The sequence below is a fragment of the Camponotus floridanus genome, unplaced genomic scaffold (genome assembly GCF_003227725.1).
Source record: "Camponotus floridanus strain SB8 unplaced genomic scaffold, Cflo_v7.5 scaffold13, whole genome shotgun sequence".
NCBI classification, from domain to species: Eukaryota; Metazoa; Arthropoda; class Insecta; order Hymenoptera; family Formicidae; genus Camponotus; species Camponotus floridanus.
The window spans coordinates 1,549,255-1,572,517 of NW_020229248.1; the positions used below are offsets into that span (position 1 = coordinate 1,549,255).

Below are 23,263 nucleotides of genomic sequence, written 5' to 3' on the forward strand. Positions count from 1 at the left end.
TGTTCCTCCCAGAGGCGTGTGCTGCATGCGCGTGCGACGCGCTGGAAGAATGAAAGTAAATATCGAGCGTGCGGCGCAGGTGGACCGGATAAGATTAAACAGCTGTTTCCGCGTTTTATCGGGAGTGCAGTTAACCGCCACGACCGATTCTCCCGCTTCGCCTCTTCCTCTCTCCCCCCCCCCCTCCATTCTCTTCCACGAAATGCATTCTTCTCAGGCGTGTTAGCACGCACGTGCAATACCCGCAATAACGGCAAATGAATTACGCAAGCAGTTGGGACGGGACCTTTAAGAGAGAATAGTTTCCACTAAAACGCGCGCGATAAACTCTACGCGAAATATCTCCAATATTTCCTATCTCATTCCGTTATACGTTTTCACGTATCTTTTTTATACATTTTTGTTGTGTGTATATCGTAATATGGAAAAGATAAAATAAAAAACAATTCAAGCAAGTCATTCATTAGATAGATAATTTTAAAAGCGAGACTACAAATAAAAATATTTATTTATAAAGCTAATAAAACTGTTTTTTCATCTCATTACTAATTCTATTAAATATATAATTTAATACGGAAACATATACATATTATAATACATATACATATAATTTCATATGAATGTAATTATAATAAATATAAATATAATTAAACGAAATTTAAAAAACATTAATGTAAAATAAAAGTGACTAGAAATATTTTTCAATCGTTCTAGTCATCTTTAAAAGACTTTGCGAGATATTCTATACGACTGAAATTAATGTCTATGATACATCGTGCACATGACATGACGTATCAAGTTTAATTATACGTAAATCGTCAAAATGAATGTTCTGCAAATACGTCGCGATCTTTTTAGGATTTTATCTCGCGATATCGCCGCGAGAAAAGAAAGAAAGCAAGAGACAGAATGGATAGAAAACAGCTGAAGCGCAGCTGGTTTCTGGCATCGCGACGGCTGGCGTCTCCTTCGCGCGCACGCATGGAGCGTCGCGCTCTTTGCATGTGCGTGTGTATAGCACAAACCATCGATGGTAGAAAGCAGAGCCAGAAAGAGAGTCGATTTCCAACAATATTTTACGCGGGACGATAACAAACCGCAAGAAGAAAAATTAACATTCGCAACCGGTGATCCGATTCTCTAACACTTTTCGGAGATTCCATTAATCTGTAAATAATTACGATCGTTGCGTGTCCTGGTTACAGCACGAGGGATTACGCCGCGCCTTCGAAGAATCCGGGGGAAGTGAAGATTGTAGAGCAAATATTTGAAATTGAGGCAAGAACATGCGAATAAACTTAAACGAAAAAATGTAATCTAGCTTCGCAGAATCTACTTTTAAACTTTCGTAAAAGTTACTTCGAAAAAAAAAAATAGAGGAATGATTTCGATTCTGAAGTAAAAGGAATTTCCAAATTATGCAATATAACATCGGTTGCTATTTATATTAAAAAATATATGAATATAAATCCATGTATAAATATCAATATATTTGCATTAAAAAATTATATCATCCTTTAGAGCTAACGATTCAAAAAAGGAAACGCACGACTTCTGGTATATCCGATGAAGCCAAGATTTCACTGTACGTCTCATAGCGTCGAACACGTGCAGTGGACATTTCGAATGTCTTCCTCCTGAATTAACACGCTAAAAGAAGTCACGTGAATCTTTCCAGACGTCACGCCGACTAAGTATAGCGACCCTGCGCGGATGCAGCCGTGAAAAGCATTCGCATTAATCTCGGCGCCACCTTTGCCAGCCGGACGAACGAAATATTTCACGACGACGACGGCTGCGTCTTCGCTAATGAAACGCCCCAGGTGGCTCGGTGGCCGATGGCGAATCTCGACTCGACTTGATTCGCGAATTAAGCTCCCGGCTGTCCACAAGGATGCTCTCTCCCTCCTCGCTTTTTCTTCCTTTCTCTCTCTCATTTATCTCAGTTATCTCGCTCGCACACTCTCACCGGAATGGAATTGATCAACATCGCTGTACCGTGTGTACAAAGAATTTATTTTGCTCACATTGACAATATTCACAAGCCCGCAACTTACACAATGATATCGAGATATGATGTGTACAGCTTCGATCTCGATATACCGATTCTCTCGTTGCCGATTGATTGATTGATCGTTTGACTAGCAAGCAACACGGAGTGTGGTGCATGAATCCGATTTTGGGGATGGGAAGAAACGGAGAGGGGGGGCATTATTATAATAAACATTTTCATTCGCTCTCACTCTCTCTCTCTTTCTCTCCCTCCCCTATCTCTCTCTTTCTCTCATTTATATTGCTCGGCTTTTTTTTTAGCCGGTGTCGGACGTACAGGATGACGTGTCGGCGTTACTGTGATCGTTGTTGCTCTCCGTCGACGAACTGTCGTTACTCTTTATTCGCCGTTTGCGCAGCTTCGCGAACTGAAACTCCTCGACCGGCACTGTACACCAACAATGGAAGTCATTAGTCTTCTGGCTAATTACCGCTGTTTGCAATTTCTTTTTTTATCTTTTTTTTTTACAGATAGGATAGGAATAAAAAACTTGATAAGTCGGGATAAGTCGGATGATCAAATCGCAACGTGTGCAGTAGAACGGGAACAAAGAACACGTATATATTTCTCTCTTTCTCTCTCGAGCGACCGAAACAATCTTTACAATGTAAATCGCATCATCTTACAATAAAAATGCGCATACAACGAATTTATTTGCGTGAGACCGAGACTTCAGTTTGCGAGATGCAGAATCATCACGCACCGTCTAAGATGTTAATGAGTCGGAAATGATCTCAGATTCTGATCGAACGGCAACGCATACCCCTTTATTTCAATGAAACCGCGATGTGCATCGATTTAATTTAATCTTTTAGCTAAACTATATGTCCCTATGTAAGTTTTAAGTCGCATCATGGATTGTGTGCGCGAGACTGTTTCTCGATCAAACTATAAATCGTTATATATGTACCTACCAAAGTAGATTGAAACTCTGTGTGCGACGAGGTAGACACGAACGATCTTTATTTACAATAATGCACTATATAACACATGAACAAGCTTTCTTTGCTGTGCGCTGCGAGAAGCAATAAATCGACCATCGTACATCGAAAGCATGTTGTTATGCGATATGTACATACTTACGCGACAAGTCGATGAATACGTAATGAAGAGAGGATATGTAAAGTAGTAAACTTCCGTACTTAATGCGTCATCATCGTATTAATGCGTCTCTAACGTATACATAATATTTTAATATCTAACACAACGCATTTCTCACTCATTCGTGATTAAAAGAAAAAAAAAATTACTTGGGTTAATATTTTATGTCATTAATTTCTGCAAATCATTTAGTATATATATGGAAATTTACTCTTTGTACCATTCAAACTTGCGTCAGTAATATGACGATTAAACTTTTACATGCGAATAATAACCAAAACTTGCGGAAATAATCGGAAAGTATCGAAACGCCGTTGCAATTGATATTCTACAGCGGTTTTGTACTAACGTTTTTTTCACGAGAGAGAAAGTGCATAAATTGTCAGGTAAAGCGCAATCTTAAGAAGCGACATCGCTTCTCGTTAACATCGATTTCTAATAGAAATACTCTCTTCAAAATACTCTTTTTATATGCATTCTCATATAGAGATAATGTACTTACATATACATCTCACAACAATAAAATCATCTGAGTATTTAAACAATTGGTTCAGACTAAACAGGTCTCTTTCTTTAGTCCCTTACAACAAAGCATAGATACGCTTGATTCATCTCCGCCAATATACATATCAGAAATGTGATGTGTTACCTGAATTAACCGCCCGTTTGTTCCATAGGTAATTTTCAGTAATTTACATTTGAACATTCATCGAAAAATCAGATTTACTCTTTAGCGATATGACTATTTTTAGTGGAGGTTTCATTACCATCTGAATCGGGATCTCGATCGGCAGCACCTTGAACGGATGGCAATGGCACAATTTCCGGTTCGAGAGGCTTTACCGGGCAATCAACATCCTCTACAATGACTTCCTCCGCCAAACTGCTTCTTACTGCCTCTGCGTATTTACAATAGAACAAGTTATATATACCTTATTAATTATATATACCTTTTTCTTTGTAGTTTCTCATTAAGACTATTATATAATTTATTATATAATTAATTATACCATTAAATGCCTGTGGATACTGTTGACTCAATTTATTCTTTACTAAACGAATTCTTTTGAAAATATAATCCAAATCTTTCTTCATCTCAATTAAAAGTGTGATGTGCTTTTTGAATTCAGTGCCAGCTGTTTTAAGTCGGTGTACCGACAATTGATTACAATTGGTCAACATCTCATTAGTTTTTTCAAACCTTTGCAGCCTGTAATATATATTTTTGTAAAATATGCAAAAAAGAAAAATTACAAATTAATAAATTATACAAGTATATTAATAAAATATACAAGTATATAAGTCAAAGATAAAACTCACATCTGTTTTTGAGCACGTATCATAGATTCTACATCCTGCTGGTCAACAATGCCAGCTAGGCCTTGTACAAATACTTCTGGAGCTGTATAGTTTCTGAAACACTCAAAACTCCCGGTATCCGACTCCGGTGTATCTTGTGCCGCTGCCATAGTTTTATTATTTCAAAGCTATCAAGCTTCGAATTTACTTTCATCATCAAATAATTCCATCACGCAGTTGTGCCTGATCAGCAAGAATTGAATTACATAAAATCGCTCATTTCTACGAAATTTTTGTTGATGCATCTATTTTGGATGACTCACATGATGAATACTACGTATTACACACATCCAGATTGCACCTGCCCACATATTTCTTCCAACACGTCATAGTAAGAGAAAAAATGTCACCGATCGATATCTTGCGATAATACCTCTATCGAGCTTTTTGCTTCGTCATTACTTCAATGTTCTCGCATTTTTTTTCCAAACGTGTTCTAAACGAAATATTCAAGGACGATATCTAGTTAAAGACGGTCTAACCAAACGACGACGAAGTTATCGATTTCACTGAATAACATTTGATATGACATTGATATTTTCCTGCGATATTATTGACAGCGCGAAAGAGGAATATACGGCTTTTTGTACGTGATATTAGATAAATCGTACCATTTAAAATCCGCGAAGGAACATGCGAAATCGACAGAGGCAGACACAGATAAAATCCACACGACGCGTCGCCGCTCGTCGGCGCAACAGCTGTTTTGCCGCTCGATGTTTTCGCGTCGGGCAGTAGAGCGCGTGTAACATTCAAATTTCCGTCCTGCTGTTGTGACCGTCAACGAGTCGAGAAAATTCGCGCTCCGCGAGGAGGATATCTCTCGTTCGATTCTCACTGAAAGTTTGCTCAGGATGGCACAAAACGTGAACCCTTTCAGTTCGACACAAAACACGCCAACAAAGGCGGCTGAGGAGAAGCAGAGCTTGCCGAAAGATAATCATGCAGTCAGCAAACGGTATGTGCAATCGAGTCCGTTGGCAGGACGCTTTAAACGCGAGTTGACTTATTTTGTCCTTCCTCGGATGAATAAAGTCAACTGTCAAACTATCAAAAAAATTGTTATAGATTGTCTAGAAAGTTATAGCATGATTAATATAGCGTTTTTTCTCTGTGAATTATATAACCTAACGGATTATTACATGGTCAATTGACGCTAATTGAATATTGTTCATCGGAAATAACTTGTGAAATTTGCTCTTTTAATATTTTATCTTTCCTTCACTATGACTAGCTTGTGCAATATACATACTTTATTATCTGATAAAAATATTGCTATTAAAATGTAACATTGTTTAGATTGCAAAAGGAACTCATGGTACTAATGATGAGCACTGAGCAAGGAGTATCTGCCTTCCCAGAGGGAGAAAACTTATTTAAATGGATTGGGACTATCACAGGACCAAGAGACACAGTAAGAAATTAATAAACTATCCTGTCAGCACACTTTAAATAGTGTTGTTAATATTGCAATATACCAGCAAGAGAAGATGTAATGTTCATATATTATAGGTATATGCTGGTCTCACCTACAAATTGACTTTAGAGTTTCCACATAGTTATCCATATAGCGCTCCTATAGTACGCTTTGCTACACCTTGCTTTCACCCAAATGTAGATACCGGTGGTAATATCTGTTTGGATATATTAAAAGATAAGTGGAGTGCATTGTACGATGTGCGTACTATTTTACTTTCTATACAATCCCTTCTTGGTGGTAAGTAATAAAACAATAGATTCATATTATATGATAAATCAATACGATATTAATTTAAATTACTTTTTGTTTTGTATATAGAACCTAATAATGAAAGCCCACTTAATCTCGAAGCAGCAGAGCTATGGAATAATCAGACGAAATATAAAAAGTATCTGATGGAAGAATATCACAGAGCATTTGATCGAGCACAGAGCAATCGTAATCAACAAGATTCATGATAAGCCATAATTTACTGTAATCTACATTTTGTGACGCATTTAATATTATTATTCCTATCAAAGATAGGGTTAAATGTAATATTAAAATAGAATTTTCTGTACTTCTTTTAAGAATCATTAAGTACTGTTAAGTTAAAATTTTCTTCTTTTGGCTATAACAAAATTTTTTAAGAATTATGAGGATGTTGCATAACATTTAATTCATATTTCGCAAGATTTTTAAAAACTTTTGTAAGAGCAATATATATATATATAAATTCATGTATCACTGATATTAGGAAAATTGCACAAGAATTGCATTTATTTATTTTTATCGTGTAGAGACATTGGATTTTTGATTATTAATGCCATTGCTCATATTTTACACATACAGTATTTGCACTTGATATTTGTGTGTTTCCATTTTTACCATTACTGTATAGTTCTTGAAAATAAATATTTTAATGATCTTACAGTCATTCAATTCGCAATTCCCTTCAAAATATGTAATTTAACATTAATTTTTTATTTGATGTACTATTTTTTCAATATGACAATATATATAGTACACATACAATAAAATATTTTAATACATAATATATTTTAATATTTTAATACATAATTGATATTATATAGAAAATAAATAAATAAAATTTATAACAGAAAAAGAAAGATTATATCAACAGAAAAATAGAAGTATATATTTGTGTGTTAATTTTATATGAACCTCGCGATTAATACGCGAATTTTCCGCCAAAAATTTCTTTATATATTTTTTAAGTGATTTTTAGAAGCTTGTATATTTCATTTAATCATTTATAAACTCTCAAAATAATTTTATCCTTTCTACTTTCTGCTTTTGTGCTGATGATATTAAAAATTTATATTAATATTTATATCAAATATTTACATATCAGCTGCTATGGATAGCATTTTCATATTTAAACTGTGTACCATCACGACCACAAAACGATAAAATTGATGTACATATACTGCTTTTAGCGACATACCGCGGCTCATTCGTAACTGCCAATGACTCATGAATTGTACAATGTGGACAAACATGTGTTTAGTCAATACATGCAGAATGATAGAGTCCAGAGGTATGGCTCTGTCCATTCGACAATTGTCAACGATGGCGAATAAAACTCATGAGATTGAGGTATGTAAAGAGAAATATTCCGAATAAAAAATAAGAGAAATGGCAGATTGTTATTTGCTGTTTCATTGAGCTGCCATCTTTGGACTTTTATAATCCTAATTAAAAGGAGTATCTTTAAAAGGAACGAAAAATCAAAGTAGACGGCACGGAAATAAATTATGCCAGAGTCGGCAGAGGTAATCATCCGATATTATTATTACCTGGCGCACTAGGTAAGTACACATAATAATAAATGTATACATGCTGAGGAGAGAGAGTTTCGGAGCACAAATTCGCTTTTCTTGATACTTGCTGCCATCTACCGGGTGTGATTATTACGTACACGAATATTTAAATATTTGTTCGATGGAAGACAAAGGACAGCTTTTATTCCTGCATCAGTTTTAGCTCAGTGATTTAAAAAATATAACATACTTAAAATTGTTTTCCCGCCAAATAATCTTAATCATCTTGTTTTATCGCTTCGTTATCATTTTATTACTTATTATTTTATTTTTCTTGCTATTATTAATGCTATTATCAATTTTATTTATAATAAAATTGCCGCGTTTCTTGCATTATTGTAATTGATACCAAGAAATAAGTAGCATGTAAACTTGCATTTCTTGCGTTATTGTAAATAATTGATAACAACAAAGATGATAACAAGAAAGAAATAATATGTATATATTTGTACATATACTATGTATATAAATTTTAGTTGTCTTTTTTCTTATTTCTTATTATAAAATTTTATTACCGTTTTTTAATTATTCTGCTATCAATATTTCCTGTTTCTTATTCTGCTATCAATATAAAAAAATGCGGTGAATAATTGTTAAATTCTCGATAAAAGTTGGCATAAATTAATACGTTATTTATGTAATTTTGGAATTAGAATGATTGCAGATATAAAAATTTATTATCTATTAAACTGTATGCATTTCAGGAACGATATGGACTGATTTTAAGCCGCAAATCGAAAATCTAAACGCGGACAAGCTGACCATAGTGGCGTGGGATCCACCCGGTTATGGAAAGTCGCGACCACCCGATAGGACTTTCCCGGATAATTTTTTTCAGCGTGATGCTTCATGGGCTCACAATCTGATGCAGACTCTGGGTTATTCGAAATTTTCTTTGATCGGTTGGAGCGATGGAGGAATCACATCGCTTCTGCTTGCCTCAACATATCCCGAGAGTATTTCTAAGATAATAGTTTTTGGTGCGAACGCTTATATACATCCGGACGAGATAAAAATATATGAAAGTACGACTTTATCTCATTTGCAATATCTGAAACTAAGAATATTTCTTATTGCCTACTTTTTAATAATAATATAATTTATGTTAATAAAATTTATGTCAAAGTTCGTAAAAAATATCAAAATTTGCCAAGATTTGAAGAAATCATTAAATTTTCGAAGATTCACAAAAAATCAAAATTTCAACAAATATTAATATTTTAATTAGCTAAAATTGATTAAAAAATAGAATATTTTGTTATTGCTTTATCGAGATTAAATATTTCGTTATAATAATTGTATTAAATATTTCGCTTCTTTTTTGCTCGGATAAATCTGCATAAAATTACTACATCTAGGCATCAGAGACATCAACAAGTGGTCGGAAAGAATGAGGACACCTATGATACAAGTTTATGGTGAAGATTATTTCAGAAAGACTTGGTCGGATTGGATAGATGCTATGTTACGATTGTATAAAAAGCAAAATGGTAACTTGTGCAAAGAAATTTTATCGAAAATAAAGTGTCCGACATTGATTATTCACGGAGCTAAAGATGCAATGGTCTTACCAGAACATCCGACGTATCTAAAGCAAAATATCGCCAATTCAAAGTTTGTATCTCTTTATAGACTTGAAAAAATTAAGATCACCTATGAAATTTTTTTATTACATATAATTTTTCTTGTATTGCAGCGTGCATATTTTAGAAAAGGGCGGACATAATCTTCATTTAAGATATTTTGAAGAATTCAATAATTTGGTGACGGATTTCTTGCTGGAACAATCGAAAATATAATAAATTTGTTGTAATATTAGTAATATATTTTTATGTATTATATATATATAGTGATAGAGATTTATACATTTTATATAACCTTTATGAGAAACAGAGCAGTTTATTATTTTATATTATTGTATGCATATTGAATTAACAATAATTATTTCTATGGTGTAATAAAAATATATATTATGTATTATTATTATTAAATTATTTAATATTATTATTGTTAAAATGTATGTGTGTGTGTGTGTGATAATAAAATAGGCATTAGAAAATTATTAATGATGTATTCTAAAACAGATAACAAATGGATCATAATATTTCATAATATTTTGCATCTACACAATAGTTTGATGGGAAATATATTTGGTAAACTGCAGCAAAAATTATAGCTGCATCTTTTTATAATGCAACTTTTTATCACATATTTATAATACATATTCTAAAATATTTTCGTATTTACTTAGGGCTATTCTATAGCATAAATATAATTAAATGAATTGGACTATATTTAAAACAAATAAAAACCTATAAGTGACATTAAAAGATTGTATAAAGAATACTTGAATTTTTAAGGAAATCTATAAACCTTTTTTAAACAGAGTTTTAAATATAAAAATGCATTTCTTTTTATTAAATATTTTTTCCATTCTATTTTTTTACATATATATTATAGGATATTGAGAACAATTTGCATTATCAAAGAGAGTAATTAATACGAACTAGCGTGTACTCTCTCTGTGTGTGAGTTGTGTCGCTTTGCGATATGTATATGAGCTGGGGATATGTCTAAAAATTAAAGTTGCTAACGTATTCACGCGGGTTTATTGAGTTCTCTTCAATCTCTCTTCAAACAGTTATCAAGTAAGATACAGATTTGACATATATAATATTAAATATAAAAAAATATGGAAAGAAGATTATTATTTATATTTATAACTTGTATTCCGATTGCCTGTATTATCAGTGCAGTTTTAGTAAGTATACAATTATATAAATTATATATTTATATTACGCCCCTAATAATACCTCATCAATAATAAAACATAGGATAAAAAATAAGTTCACCATAAATGATTAAATAAAAAGTGCGATTTTATCGACACCGAATTTTATCTTGATATTTCCTACACATGATATTCACTGGTGGTCCATATAATCTCCATACCTCTATGTGACCTATATCTCCACGGTGGATGTTCAATGGATCTCCCCGTTCTACAATGAGTCGTAAGTCGTAGGCAAATTAACTAATCATGGTTGATTATTTTTGAAATAATCAACCATGATTGATCAATTTGTCTACGACTTACGAGTTACGACTCATTGTAGATCCGGCTTAATAGAAATCCATATTATTTCCATGGTAGATGCCGTCTGTAAATCCATCATGGATGTCCATTAGACATCGGTTATGGATGTGAGCACATGATAAATGTGTACACATTTCTCTTAACATAAACTAAAAATGTAATTTCTAAGTATTATTTAAAATTCTCACTTAGTATTTTGAGAATATATTTAAAATTTGTAGTATTCTATATTTTATTTTTAGCATTTTTAAAAATTTATACAAAATTTACAAAATACTAAAAAGATTTGCTTACAAAATTTACAAAATACTAAAAAGATTTGCTTTGATAATAAAATTTTTTTACATAATTTATAATATGTGTTAATTATTATATTAGAAAATGGAAAATTTTTAATTTTGTAATTAAATCTAGCTGTAATTAAAGATAGCTAAATTTATTATATATAATTGTATTTCGTAAAATTAGCTTGTTAATATAATTATTTTTATTATTTTTACAAAAATAAATAAAATACATTAAACAATTTTTATCTAAACAAATTATGTTTTTCATCTCTCTCTCTTAATTACTTTTCCTAATATTTGTAAATAGAAATTAATATAGTTTTTGTAATAATTATATATATCCCAGGTAGTAGAAATTCGTTTCAAAAACGGTTTACAAATTTCTTTAAAACGTTCCAATCGACTCCTGAAAATGTTTCTGATTAGTTAAAATGTTCACTTGAAGAACGATAAGAGATACGTTTCTTTTCTGATAAAAAATGTTTTTAAAATAACAATACGTTTTTTTTTTCTAATAAAAAAACGTTTTTAAAATAAGAAAACGTTTTGTTTCTGATAAAAAAATGTTTTCAAAATAAAAACCGTTTAAAAAATACGTTTAAAATACGATTTTTTTCTTTTATTCGTTAAACTTTAAATAATATTATAGCACTGTCAATAATATTTTACTGAGAAATCTTTCACTGAAATATTATTAATTTACAGTGCTATAATAACTTAAAACTTGTATCAGCGACTCTGTTTACTATTTTCAGTGATAATATACTGATTCATTTAGAGAGTGTGTATGTATTATTTTATTAATGTATTATTTTATTAATTCCATAAAAATCAAACGTTTAACGAATAAAAGAGAAAATATATTTTAAACGTATTTTAAACATTTTTTAAACGTTTTTTTATCAAAACAGAAATGTATCTCTTAATGTTCTTCAAGTGGACATTTTAATCAATTAGAAACATTTTCAAGAGTCGATTATGAAACGTTTTAAAGAAATTTATGAGACATTTATGAAACATTTTTGAAACAAATATGGGGGCTACCTGGGGCTCTAATTGTCTATATGATGTACATATGACGTTCAGAAACGAATTTTTATAATCCCTAGTTAATGTTTATATGATGAGACGTCCAAGTAACATCTATGAATACGTCTAATGAATGTCGAATAAAAGTAAGAAATGCGGAACTATGTATCTCTAATAGAACATCTGTAGGACATTGCATGGACATCTGATAGAGAGGTTTCGAATCTCCATAATGGACGTCTACTGGACATCCATTAGAGATTTTTGTTCCGTGTGGGTTGTGTGTTTTCATTATTATTGTATAGTTCTTGAAAACAAATATTTTAATGATCGTACAGTCCTTCAATTCGCAATTCCCTTCAAAATAATATAATTTAATATTAATTTTTTACTTGATGTACTATTTTTTTCAATATGACAATGTATAGTACACATACAATAAAATATTATTTCAATACATAATTCAACACATACATAGAAAACATTACATAGAAAATAAATAAATAAAATTTGTAACAAAAAAAGAAAGATTATATCTATATTAATAGAAAAATAGAAGTGTATTTGTGTGTCAAATTTATATATGAACCTTGCAATTAATACGCTAATTTTCCGTCAAAAATTCCTTTATATATTTTATATATTTTTTAAGTAATTTTTATAAGCTTGTATATTTAATTTAATCATTTATAAACTCTCAAAATAATTTTATCCTTCCTACTTTCTGCTTTTATGTTGATGATATTAATAATTTATATTAATATTTATATATATTAATATTTATAATATTTATATTATATATTTACATATCAGCTGCTATGAATAACATTTTCATATTTAAACTGTGTATCATCGTATTACGACGATAAAAAAACGATAAAATTGTACATATACTGCTTTTAGTGACATACCGCGGTTCATTCGTAGTTGCCAATGACTCGTGAATTGTACAATGTGGACAAACATGTGTTTAGTCAATACATGCAGAATGATAGAGTCCAGAGGTATGGCTCTGTCCATTCGACAATTGTCAACGATAGCAAATAAAACTCGTAAAATTGAGGTATGTAAAGAAAAATATTCCGAATAAAAAATAACAGAAATGGCAGATTATTTGCTGTTTCATTGAGCTGCCATCTTTGGACTTTTATATTCCTAATTAAAAGGAGTATCGTTTAAAAGGAACGAAAAATCAAAATAGACGGCACGGAAATAAATTATGCCAGAGTCGGCAGAGGCAATCATCCGGTATTATTATTACCTGGCACGCTAGGTAAGTACACATAATAATATAACGTATACATGCTGAGGAGAGATACGTTTCGGAGCACAAATTCGCTTTCCTTCATAGTTGGTGCCATCTATTGGGGGTGTGATTATTACATACACGAATATTTAAATATTTGTTCGATGGAAGACAAAGGACAGCTTTTATTCTTGCATCAGTTTCAGCTTAGTGATTTAAAAAATATGACATATTTAAAATTGTTTTCCCGCCAAATAATCTTAATCATCTTGTTTTATCGCTTCGTTATCATTTTATTACTTATTATTTTATTTTTCTTGCTATTATTAATGCTATTATCAATTGTATTTATAATAAAATTGCCGCGTTTCTTGCATTATTGTAATTGATACCAAGAAATAAGTAGCATGTAAACTTGCATTTCTTGCGTTATTGCAAATAATTGATAACAACAAAGATGATAACAAGAAAGAAATAATATGTATATATTTGTACATATACTATGTATATAAATTTTAGTTGTCTTTTTTCTTATTTCTTATTATAAAATTTTATTACCGTTTTTTAATTATTCTGCTATCAATATTTCCTGCTTCTTATTCTGCTATCAATATAAAAAAATGCGGTGGATAATTGTTAAATTCTCGATAAAAGTTGGCATAAATTAATAATTGTTATTTATGTAATTTTGGAATTAGAATGATTGCAGATATAAAAATTTATTATCTATTAATTATCTATTAAACTGTATGCATTTCAGGAACGATATGGACTGATTTTAAGCCGCAAATCGAAAATCTAAACGCGAACAAGCTGACCATAGTGGCGTGGGATCCACCCGGTTATGGAAAGTCGCGACCACCCGATAGGACTTTCCCGGATAATTTTTTTCAGCGTGATGCTTCATGGGCTCACAATCTGATGCAGACTCTGGGTTATTCGAAATTTTCTTTGATCGGTTGGAGCGGTGGAGGAATCTCATCGCTTCTGCTTGCCTCAACATATCCCGAGAGTATTTCTAAGATAATAGTTTTTGGTGCGAACGTTTATATACATCCGGACGAGATAAAAATATATGAAAGTACGACTTTATCTCATTTGCAATATCTGAAACTAAGAATATTTCTTATTGCCTACTTTTTAATAATAATATAATTTATGTTAATAAAATTTATGTCAAAGTTCGTAAAAAATATCAAAATTTGACAAGATTTGAAGAAATCATTAAATTTTCGAAGATTCGCAAGAAATCAAAATTTCAACAAATATTAATATTTTAATTAGCTAAAATTTATTAAAAAATAGAATATTTTATTATTACTTTATCGAGATTAAAAATTTCGTTATAATATTTCCATTAAATATTTCGCTTCTTTTTTGCTCGGATAAATCTGTATAAAATGTTACTATATCTAGACATCAGAGACATCAACAAGTGGTCGGAAAGAATGAGGACACCGTTGATACAAGTTTATGGCGAGGATTATTTCAGAAAGACTTGGTCGGATTGGCTAGATGCTATATTACGACTGTATAAAAAGCAAAATGGTAACTTGTGCAAAGAAATTTTATCGAAAATAAAGTGTCCGACATTGATTATTCACGGAGCTAAAGATGCAATGGTCTTACCAGAACATCCGACATATCTAAAACAAAATATCGCCAATTCAAAGTTTGTATCTCTTTATAGATTTGAAAAAATTAAGATCACCTACGAAATTTTTTTATTACATATAATTGTTCTTGTATTGCAGCGTGCATATTTTAGAAAACGGCGGGCATAATCTTCATTTAAAATATTTTGAAGAATTCAATAATTTGGTGACGGATTTCTTGCTGGATCAATCGAAAATATAATAAATTTGTTGTAATATTGATAATATATTTTTATGTATTATATATATATATATATATATATATATATATATATATATATATATATAGTGATAGAGATTTATATATTTTATATAACCTTTATGAGAAACAGAGCAGTTTATTATTTTATATTATTGTATGCATATTGAATTAACAGTAATTATTTCTATGGTGTAATAAAAATATATATTATGTATTATTATTATTAAATTATTTAATATTATTATTGTTAAAATGTATGTGTGTGTGTGTGTGTGTGATAATAAAATAGGCATTAGAAAATTATTAATGATGTATTCTAAAATAGATAACAAATGGATCATAATATTTCATAATATTTACATCTACACAATAGTTTGATGGGAAATATATTTGGTAAACTGCAGCAAAAATTATAGCTGCATCTTTTTATAATGCAACTTTCTATCACATATTTATAATACATATTCTAAAATAATTTTATATTTACTTAGGGCTCATTCTATAGCATAAATATAATTAAATGAATTGGACTAGATTTGAAACAAATAAAAACTTATAAGTGACATTAAAAGATTGTATAAAGAATACTTGAATTTTTAAGGAAATCTATAAAGCTTTTTTAAACAGAGTTTTAAATATAAAAATGCATTTCTTTTTATTAAATATTTTTTCCATTCTACTTTTTTACATATATATTATAAGATATTGAGAACAATTTGCATTATCAACGAGAGTAATTAATACGAACTAGCGGTGCGCTGTCGTATTCCCTTTGTGTGTGAGTTGTGTCGCTTTGCGATATGTATATGAGCTGGGTCTAAAAATTGTATCTAAAAATTAAAGTTGCTAACGTATTCACGCGAGTTTATTGAATTCTCTTCAATCTCTCTTCAAACAGTTATTAAGTAAGATACAGATTTAACATATATAATATTAAATATAAAAAAATATGGAAAGAAGATTATTATATTTATAACTTGTATTCCGAGTGCATGTATTATCAGTGCAGTTTTAGTACAATTATATAAATTATATATTTATATTACGTCCCTAATAAAAAATAAGTTCACCATAAATGATTAAATAAAAAGTGCGATTTTATCGACACCGAATTTTATCTTGATATTTCCTACGCGGAGCATGATATTCACTGGAGGTCCATATAAATCCATAAATCTCCATAAATGTGTACACATTTCTCTTAACATAAACTAAAAATGTAATTTCGAAGTATTATTTAAAATTCTCACCTAGTATTTTGAGAATATATTTAAAATTTGTAGTATTCTATATTTTATTTTTAACATTTTTAAAAATTTATACAAAATTTAAATTTTTATTAAAAATTTTTAATAAACTTTAAATATCTCTATAATTAACAAAAATTTAAATACTAAAAAGATTTGCTTTGATGATAAAATTTTTTTACATAATTTATAATATGTATTAATTATTATATTAGAAAATAGAATATCTTTAATTTTTTAATTAAATCTAAAGATAGCTAAATTTATTATATATAATTGTATTTCGTAAAATTAGCTCTTGTTAATATAATTATTTTTATTATTTTTACAAAAATAAATAAAATATATTAAACAATTTATATCTAAACAAATTATGTTTTTCATGTGTGTGTGTGTGTGTGTGTGTGTGTGTGTGTGTGTGTGTGTGTGTGTGTGTGTGTGTGTGTGTGTGTGTGTGTGTCTGTGTGTGTGTGTGTGTTAATTACTTTTCCTAATATTTGTAAATAGAAATTAATATAGTTTTTGTAATAATTATATATATATCCCAGGTAGTACAAATTCGTTTCAAAAACAGTTCATAAGTTTCTTTAAAACGTACTTCAAGGACATTTTAACCAATTAAAAACATTTTCAAGAGTCGCTTATGAAATGTCTTAAAGAAATTTAAGAGACATTTGTGAAACATTTTTTAAACAAATATGAGGGCTACCTGGGGCTCTAATTATCTATATGATGTCCATATGACGTTCAGAAACGAATTTTTATAATCCCTAATTAATGTCTATATGACTTCCAAGTGGCATTTATAAATACATCTGATGGATGTCGAATAGAAGTAAGAAATGCGGAACTATGGATCTCTAACAGAACGTCTATAGGAGATTGCATGGACATCTGATAGAAGTTTCGAATCTCCATGCTGACGTTTACTGGACATCCATTAGAGATGTTTGTTCCGTATGGGTTGTGCGTTTTCATTATTATTGTATAATTTTTAAAAACAAATATTTTAATGATCGTACAGTCCTTCAATTCGCAATTCTCTCTTCAAAATAATATAATGTAATATTAATTTTTTTCTTGATGTATTATTTTTTTCAATATGACAATGTATAGTACACATACAATAAAATATTATTTCAATACGTAATTGGTATTACATAGAAAATAAATAAATAAAATTTGTAACAGAAAAAGAAAGATTATATCTATATTAACAGAAAAATAGAAGTGTATTTGTATGTCAATGTTATATAGACCTTGCAATTAATACGCTAACTTTCCATCAAAAATTCCTTTATATATTTTATATATTTTTTAAATAACCTTTATAAGCTTGTATATTTCATTTAATCATTTAAATTATCAAAATAATTTAAATCTTTCTATTTTCTGCTTTTATGTTGAAAATGTTAATAATTTATATCATATATTTAAATATCAGCTGATATAGATAGCATTTTTATATTTAAACTGTGTAGCATCGTATCACGACCACAAAACGATAAAATTGATGTACATATACTGCTTTTAGCGACATATCGTGGCTCATTCGTAGCTGCCAATGACTGCTCTGTCCATTTGACAATTGTCAACGATGGCGAATAAAACTCATGAGATTGAGGTATGTAAAGAGAAATATTATGAATGGAAAATGAGAGAAATGGCAGATTGTTATTTATTGTTTTATCATTGAACTACCATCTTTGGACTTTTATAATTCTAAATAAAAATATTATTTTAAAAGGAACGAAAAATGAAAATAGACGGCATGGAAATAAATTATGCCAGAGTCGACAGAGGTAACCATCCGGTATTATTGTTACCTGGCGCACTAGGTAAATACACATAATAATATAATGTATATATGCTGAGGAGAGATACGTTTTGGAACACAAATTCGCTTTCCTTCATCCTTATTGCATCAGTTTTAGCTTAGTGATTTGAAAAATATGACATACTTAGAATTGTTTTCCCGCCAAATAATTTTAATCATCTTGTTTCATCGCTTCGTTATCATTTTATTACTATTTTTCTCGCTATTATTAATGCTATTATGAATTTTATTTATAATAAAATTGCCTGCGTTGCTGGCATTATTGTAATTAATACCAAGAAACAATTAAGTAGTATGTAAACTTGCATTTCTTGCATTATTGTGAGTGATAATATAGATGTTAACAAAAAGCAAAAAATATGTATATATTTGTACATACACATACTATGTATATAAATTTTAGTTGTCTTTTTCCTTATTTCTTACTATAAAATTTTACCGTTTTTTAACTATTCTGCTTAATATTTTTCTGTTTTTTATTCTGTTATCATTATTTATAGTGATTTTATTCGAAATGTAATGGATAATTATTAAATACTTGATGAAATTTGGCATAAATTAATACGTTATTTGTGTAATTTTGGAATTAGAATGATTGCAAATGTAAAAATTTATTATCTATTAAACTGTATGTTTTTCAGGAACGATATGGACGGATTTTAAACCTCAGATCGAAAATCTAAACACGGACAAGCTGACTATAGTAGCGTGGGATCCACCCGGTAATGGAAAGTCGCGACCACCCGATAAGACTTTCCCGAATAATTTTTATCAGCGTAACGCTTCATTGGCTCACAATCTGATGCAGACTCTGGGTTATTCGAAATTTTCTTTGCTCGGTTGGTGCGATGGAGGAATCACATCGCTTCTGCTTGCCTCAACATATCCCGAGAGTATTCTTAAGATGATAGTTCTTGGTGCGAAAGCTTATATACATCCGGACGAGATAAAAATATATGAAAGTACTTTATCTCATTTGCAATATCTAAAACTAAGAATATTTTTTATTGCCTACTTTCTAATAATAATATAATTTATGTTAATAAAATTTACGTACAAGGTTCGTAAAAAATATCAAAATTTGCCAACATTTGAAGAAATCATTAAATTTTCGAAGATTCGCAAAAAATCAAAATTTCAACTGTCAAAAAATATTAATATTTTAATTAGCTAAAATATATTTAAAAAATAGAATATTTTGTTATTGCTTTATCGAGATTAAATATTTCGTTATAATATATATATTTGCATTAAATATTTCGTTTCTTTTTTGTTCGGATAAATCTACATAAAATGTTACTACATCTAGTCTACAGAGACATCAACAAGTGGTCGGAAAGAATGAGGACACCTATGATACAAGTTTATGGCGAAGATTATTTTAGAAAGACTTGGTCGGATTGGACAGATGCTATGTTACGATTGTATAAAAAACAAAATGGTAACTTGTGCAAAGAAGTTTTATCGAAAATAAAGTGTCCGACATTGATTATTCACGGAGCTAAAGATGAAGTGGTTTTACCAGAACATTCGACATATCTAGAGCAAAATATCGCCGATTCAACGTTTGTAGATCTCTTGCTGACTCTTTATAGATTTAAAAAAATTAAGATTACGAAATTTTTTTATTACATATAATGTTTCTTGTATTGCAGGGTGTATATTTTTGAAAAGGGCGGACACAATCCTCATTTAAAATATTTTGAAGAATTCAATAATTTGGTAACGGATTTCTTGCTGTGTCAATAGAAAATCTAATAAGTTGGTTGTAATATTGATAATGTATTTTTATGTATTGTATATATGATAATAGAGAGAAATTTATACATTTCATATAATCTTTATAAGAAACAGAGGAGTTTCTTATATTATATTTTATTGTACATATATTGAATTAATAATAATCATTTCAATATGGATGTATTAAAAATATATATTATGTATTATTATTATTAAATTCCAATGTGTTTGTATGTGTGATAATAAAACAGACATTAGAAAATTATTAATGACAAATTCTAAACCAGATCACAAATGGATCAGAAATTATTATTTTTTAATATTTGCATCTACACAATAGTTTGATAGAAAATATATTATGCAACAATTAGAGAGTTGCATCTTTTTATAACACCACTTTTTATCACATATTTATAATACATATTCTAAAATATTTTTATATTTACTTAGATAGAGCTCATTCTAGTATAAATATAATTAATGGAATTGGACTAGATTTGAAACAAATAAAAACCTATAAATGACATTAAAAGATTCTATAAAAAATATTTGAATTTTTATAAAGAAATTTATAAAGTATAAGTCTTTCCTAAACAAATTTTTAAATGTAAAAATGCATTTCCTTTCATTAAATATTTTTTTCATTCTATTTTTCGTATATATATAATATTAAATATAAAATATATGGAAAGAAAATTATTATATACTTATATTTATAACTTGTATTCCGATTGCGTATATTATCAGTGCAGTTTTAGTAAGTGTACAATTGTATAAATTATATATTTATATTGCGCCTCTATTAGTATCTCGTCCATGATAAAATATAGGATAAAAAATAATTCACCAGAAATGATTAAATAAATACTACGATTTTATCGACACCGAGTTTTATCGATAATACGGTAATAAAGTAAAAAGTACTCACCATTGGTGGAGCCACTGCATTAATATCCGGTAAATCTCGAGGGATCGCTATAATCGGCTACCTCTCCTCTTTATTTCACCCTCAGGAAATCTGCAACGGATGGTTCACGTATCCAGCCGGTGCATCCAATATTGTTGCAATTGGCTATCACTTATTCCATTTCGACGAACTCGAAGCGACAACTTCGATTCATCCATATCTAAACCACAATGAGCACTATACACATATATCACTTTCACTATGCACTTTTGCTATGCATTTTATTGTGCCGCTCGTTATGCACTACAGTATATATTTCACTCAACACTCGCGAAAGTGACGAATTATGCGCGAAATTCACCTTCGAAGGATGAGAAATGTGGATTAACAGCGATTTCAAATCGCAGAGCTACAGCTTGTCACCGATCATAAAACCGATTACGATGCAACGTGACGATATTTGACGTAACGATGAACGCGCGACGTCTCACTCGGCACTTTCGATAACATTTCGCGAGAGAGAGGCTCACTTTCGACGAGTCTAAAACGCGAAAACCACGGGAAGCAACTTTTCAAATCCGACCTGCCGCGTCGCGAGCTGCTCCATTACTCCATGTATCGAACTCTGCTTGCGATTCTCGAAGGGACGATGCCCTCGATTCAGCGCGCCAATCACAGCGCTTGGTTCGTCGTAGCGTGTCGATCATAGGTGGATAGTTCGATATTCTCGATATATCGATGTAGCGGACCAATAGCAGTGATTCTCTTCATTTTTGAAGCTCACGCTACATACACTGTGTGCAAAATGATACATCTAACAATATTTGAACAAGATACGGAAGAATATATATAGATATATTTACAGAATGAAATAACACGTAAAAAAGGCAGCTGAAACTATTGTATGTTAAATATTCAAATAAATAATTAAAATGTTGATTAATTAAACATAATATTATCTAAATACATACATACATACATACATATATGTGTGTGTGTGTGTGTGTGTGTGTATGTGTGTATTTTAGAATATTTAATTATAATATATTATAATTATATTTAATTTAAATATTATTATATTTAATTAATAAACATATATATGAGCGAATTTAAATGAACTATATGAGGAATGTACACGATATTTTGTTTGACTGACTCTCAAATTCGCACGAGAAATTTACCATCATAATTCACGGAAAAAATATGGGACGGTTTCTCGAATCTGAGCTACCAGCATGAACTGTCCATTATTACAATTCTTCAAAGTAGAGATGCGCTCGATACAGTGAGTCAATCATAATCCTCGCTTCAATACTATTCTCAAAATATCTATACAGTAGATGCAACGAGCCAATCATCATGATCCTTTTTTAAAAATTAAAAATAAATCTCAAATTATGATAAATATTACATATAAATTATACATAGATTAATAGCATGCAATTTTGAAGTAATTAATCGAAATGCTGTTTTGAGTATTTCAAGGTAAGAGTTAAATAATATATATTCTTATAATAACCCAAAAATAATTTAAAAATAAAAGAGAGCAAAATCAGAGATCACACTCAATCTATGACTGATTCTTGTTGACGTGTCGCATTTGAGATATGTACCAAGAAATCCTTCGCATATGGATAGAAAGCGGTCTTGTCCCACTTATTATACAAGTGCCTTTAAGTTAAAAAGAATCGCTGTTTCGTTTCGTTCTGTCTGGCGATTACCGGTGATTGATCAAACGGCAATCTCCTAAATAAGGATTCGTAACCCAGTATCGAAACAGAAATAACGCGCCATTATCTAAATCGAAGGTGTGGTTCATGAACTTTTAATGTCGACCCATTTCGATCGAGAGATAATTCGCTTAATTTCTCTAGCTTGTTACCTATTTTGGAAACAGATCAGAAGTAGATTAGAAACAAAACAGTTTGAAGATCGTTTTGTGAAACAGTAGTATGTATAAATATTGTAAAATAAAAGATTTGACGTCTAAATAATAAAAATGTATAATTTGTAAAGACTCATTTTGAATAGAGAGAAATTTATATATATTTAAATGCAGATAAATCTGTAATTTTTGTTACAATAGTTTAAAAAAAAAGAAATTTTAAATTTTAAATTTGATAAATTGTAGACTTGCTTCGCTCTTGTATTCTACAACTGTATTTTATTAGAAAATGTAGATTATAATGTTAAAGATTTA

General features: G+C 30.0%; 5 protein-coding genes across 7 annotated transcripts; 4 read left to right on the top strand and 1 right to left on the bottom strand.

Moving 5' to 3' along the window:
- Positions 1-1,995: 1,995 nt before the first annotated feature.
- On the bottom strand, positions 1,996-5,198 carry LOC105255058 (kxDL motif-containing protein CG10681). Its single transcript, XM_011264114.3, has 6 exons — positions 5,125-5,198; positions 4,777-4,949; positions 4,475-4,696; positions 4,165-4,364; positions 3,922-4,053; positions 1,996-2,440 (listed from the first exon to the last, which is right to left on the bottom strand). The coding sequence occupies exons 3-6, from the start codon at positions 4,621-4,623 to the stop codon at positions 2,310-2,312; spliced, it is 612 nt and encodes a 203-aa protein (XP_011262416.1). The 5' UTR covers positions 4,624-4,696; positions 4,777-4,949; positions 5,125-5,198; the 3' UTR covers positions 1,996-2,309.
- Positions 5,199-5,287: 89 nt separating this feature from the next.
- Positions 5,288-6,610, top strand: LOC105255057 (ubiquitin-conjugating enzyme E2 C). The gene is made up of 4 exons (XM_011264113.3): positions 5,288-5,471; positions 5,813-5,927; positions 6,026-6,230; positions 6,312-6,610. The coding sequence occupies exons 1-4, from the start codon at positions 5,368-5,370 to the stop codon at positions 6,449-6,451; spliced, it is 564 nt and encodes a 187-aa protein (XP_011262415.1). The 5' UTR covers positions 5,288-5,367; the 3' UTR covers positions 6,452-6,610.
- Positions 6,611-7,397: 787 nt separating this feature from the next.
- Positions 7,398-9,729, top strand: LOC105255097 (valacyclovir hydrolase). 2 transcript variants are annotated; one of them, XM_025406032.1, is made up of 5 exons: positions 7,398-7,592; positions 7,714-7,768; positions 8,521-8,841; positions 9,175-9,430; positions 9,513-9,729. In XM_025406032.1, exons 1-5 carry the CDS (start codon positions 7,470-7,472, stop codon positions 9,613-9,615), a joined length of 858 nt encoding a protein of 285 aa, XP_025261817.1. In that variant the 5' UTR covers positions 7,398-7,469; the 3' UTR covers positions 9,616-9,729. The 2 variants fall into 2 exon arrangements, with proteins under 2 accessions (XP_025261817.1, XP_011262494.2); XM_011264192.3 differs by having other exon boundaries at positions 7,714-7,804; positions 9,513-9,726.
- Positions 9,730-13,129: 3,400 nt separating this feature from the next.
- LOC112637089 (valacyclovir hydrolase-like) lies at positions 13,130-15,344 on the top strand. Of its 2 annotated transcripts, none has more exons than XM_025406009.1 (5): positions 13,130-13,292; positions 13,412-13,502; positions 14,236-14,556; positions 14,892-15,147; positions 15,230-15,344. In XM_025406009.1, the coding sequence occupies exons 1-5, from the start codon at positions 13,182-13,184 to the stop codon at positions 15,330-15,332; spliced, it is 882 nt and encodes a 293-aa protein (XP_025261794.1). In that variant the 5' UTR covers positions 13,130-13,181; the 3' UTR covers positions 15,333-15,344. The 2 variants fall into 2 exon arrangements, with proteins under 2 accessions (XP_025261794.1, XP_025261795.1); XM_025406010.1 differs by having other exon boundaries at positions 13,412-13,466.
- Positions 15,345-16,019: 675 nt separating this feature from the next.
- On the top strand, positions 16,020-20,165 carry LOC105255098 (valacyclovir hydrolase). The gene is made up of 6 exons (XM_025406016.1): positions 16,020-16,237; positions 18,114-18,203; positions 18,327-18,417; positions 19,058-19,378; positions 19,726-19,981; positions 20,072-20,165. Exons 2-6 carry the CDS (start codon positions 18,177-18,179, stop codon positions 20,163-20,165), a joined length of 789 nt encoding a protein of 262 aa, XP_025261801.1. The 5' UTR covers positions 16,020-16,237; positions 18,114-18,176.
- Positions 20,166-23,263: the final 3,098 nt, after the last annotated feature.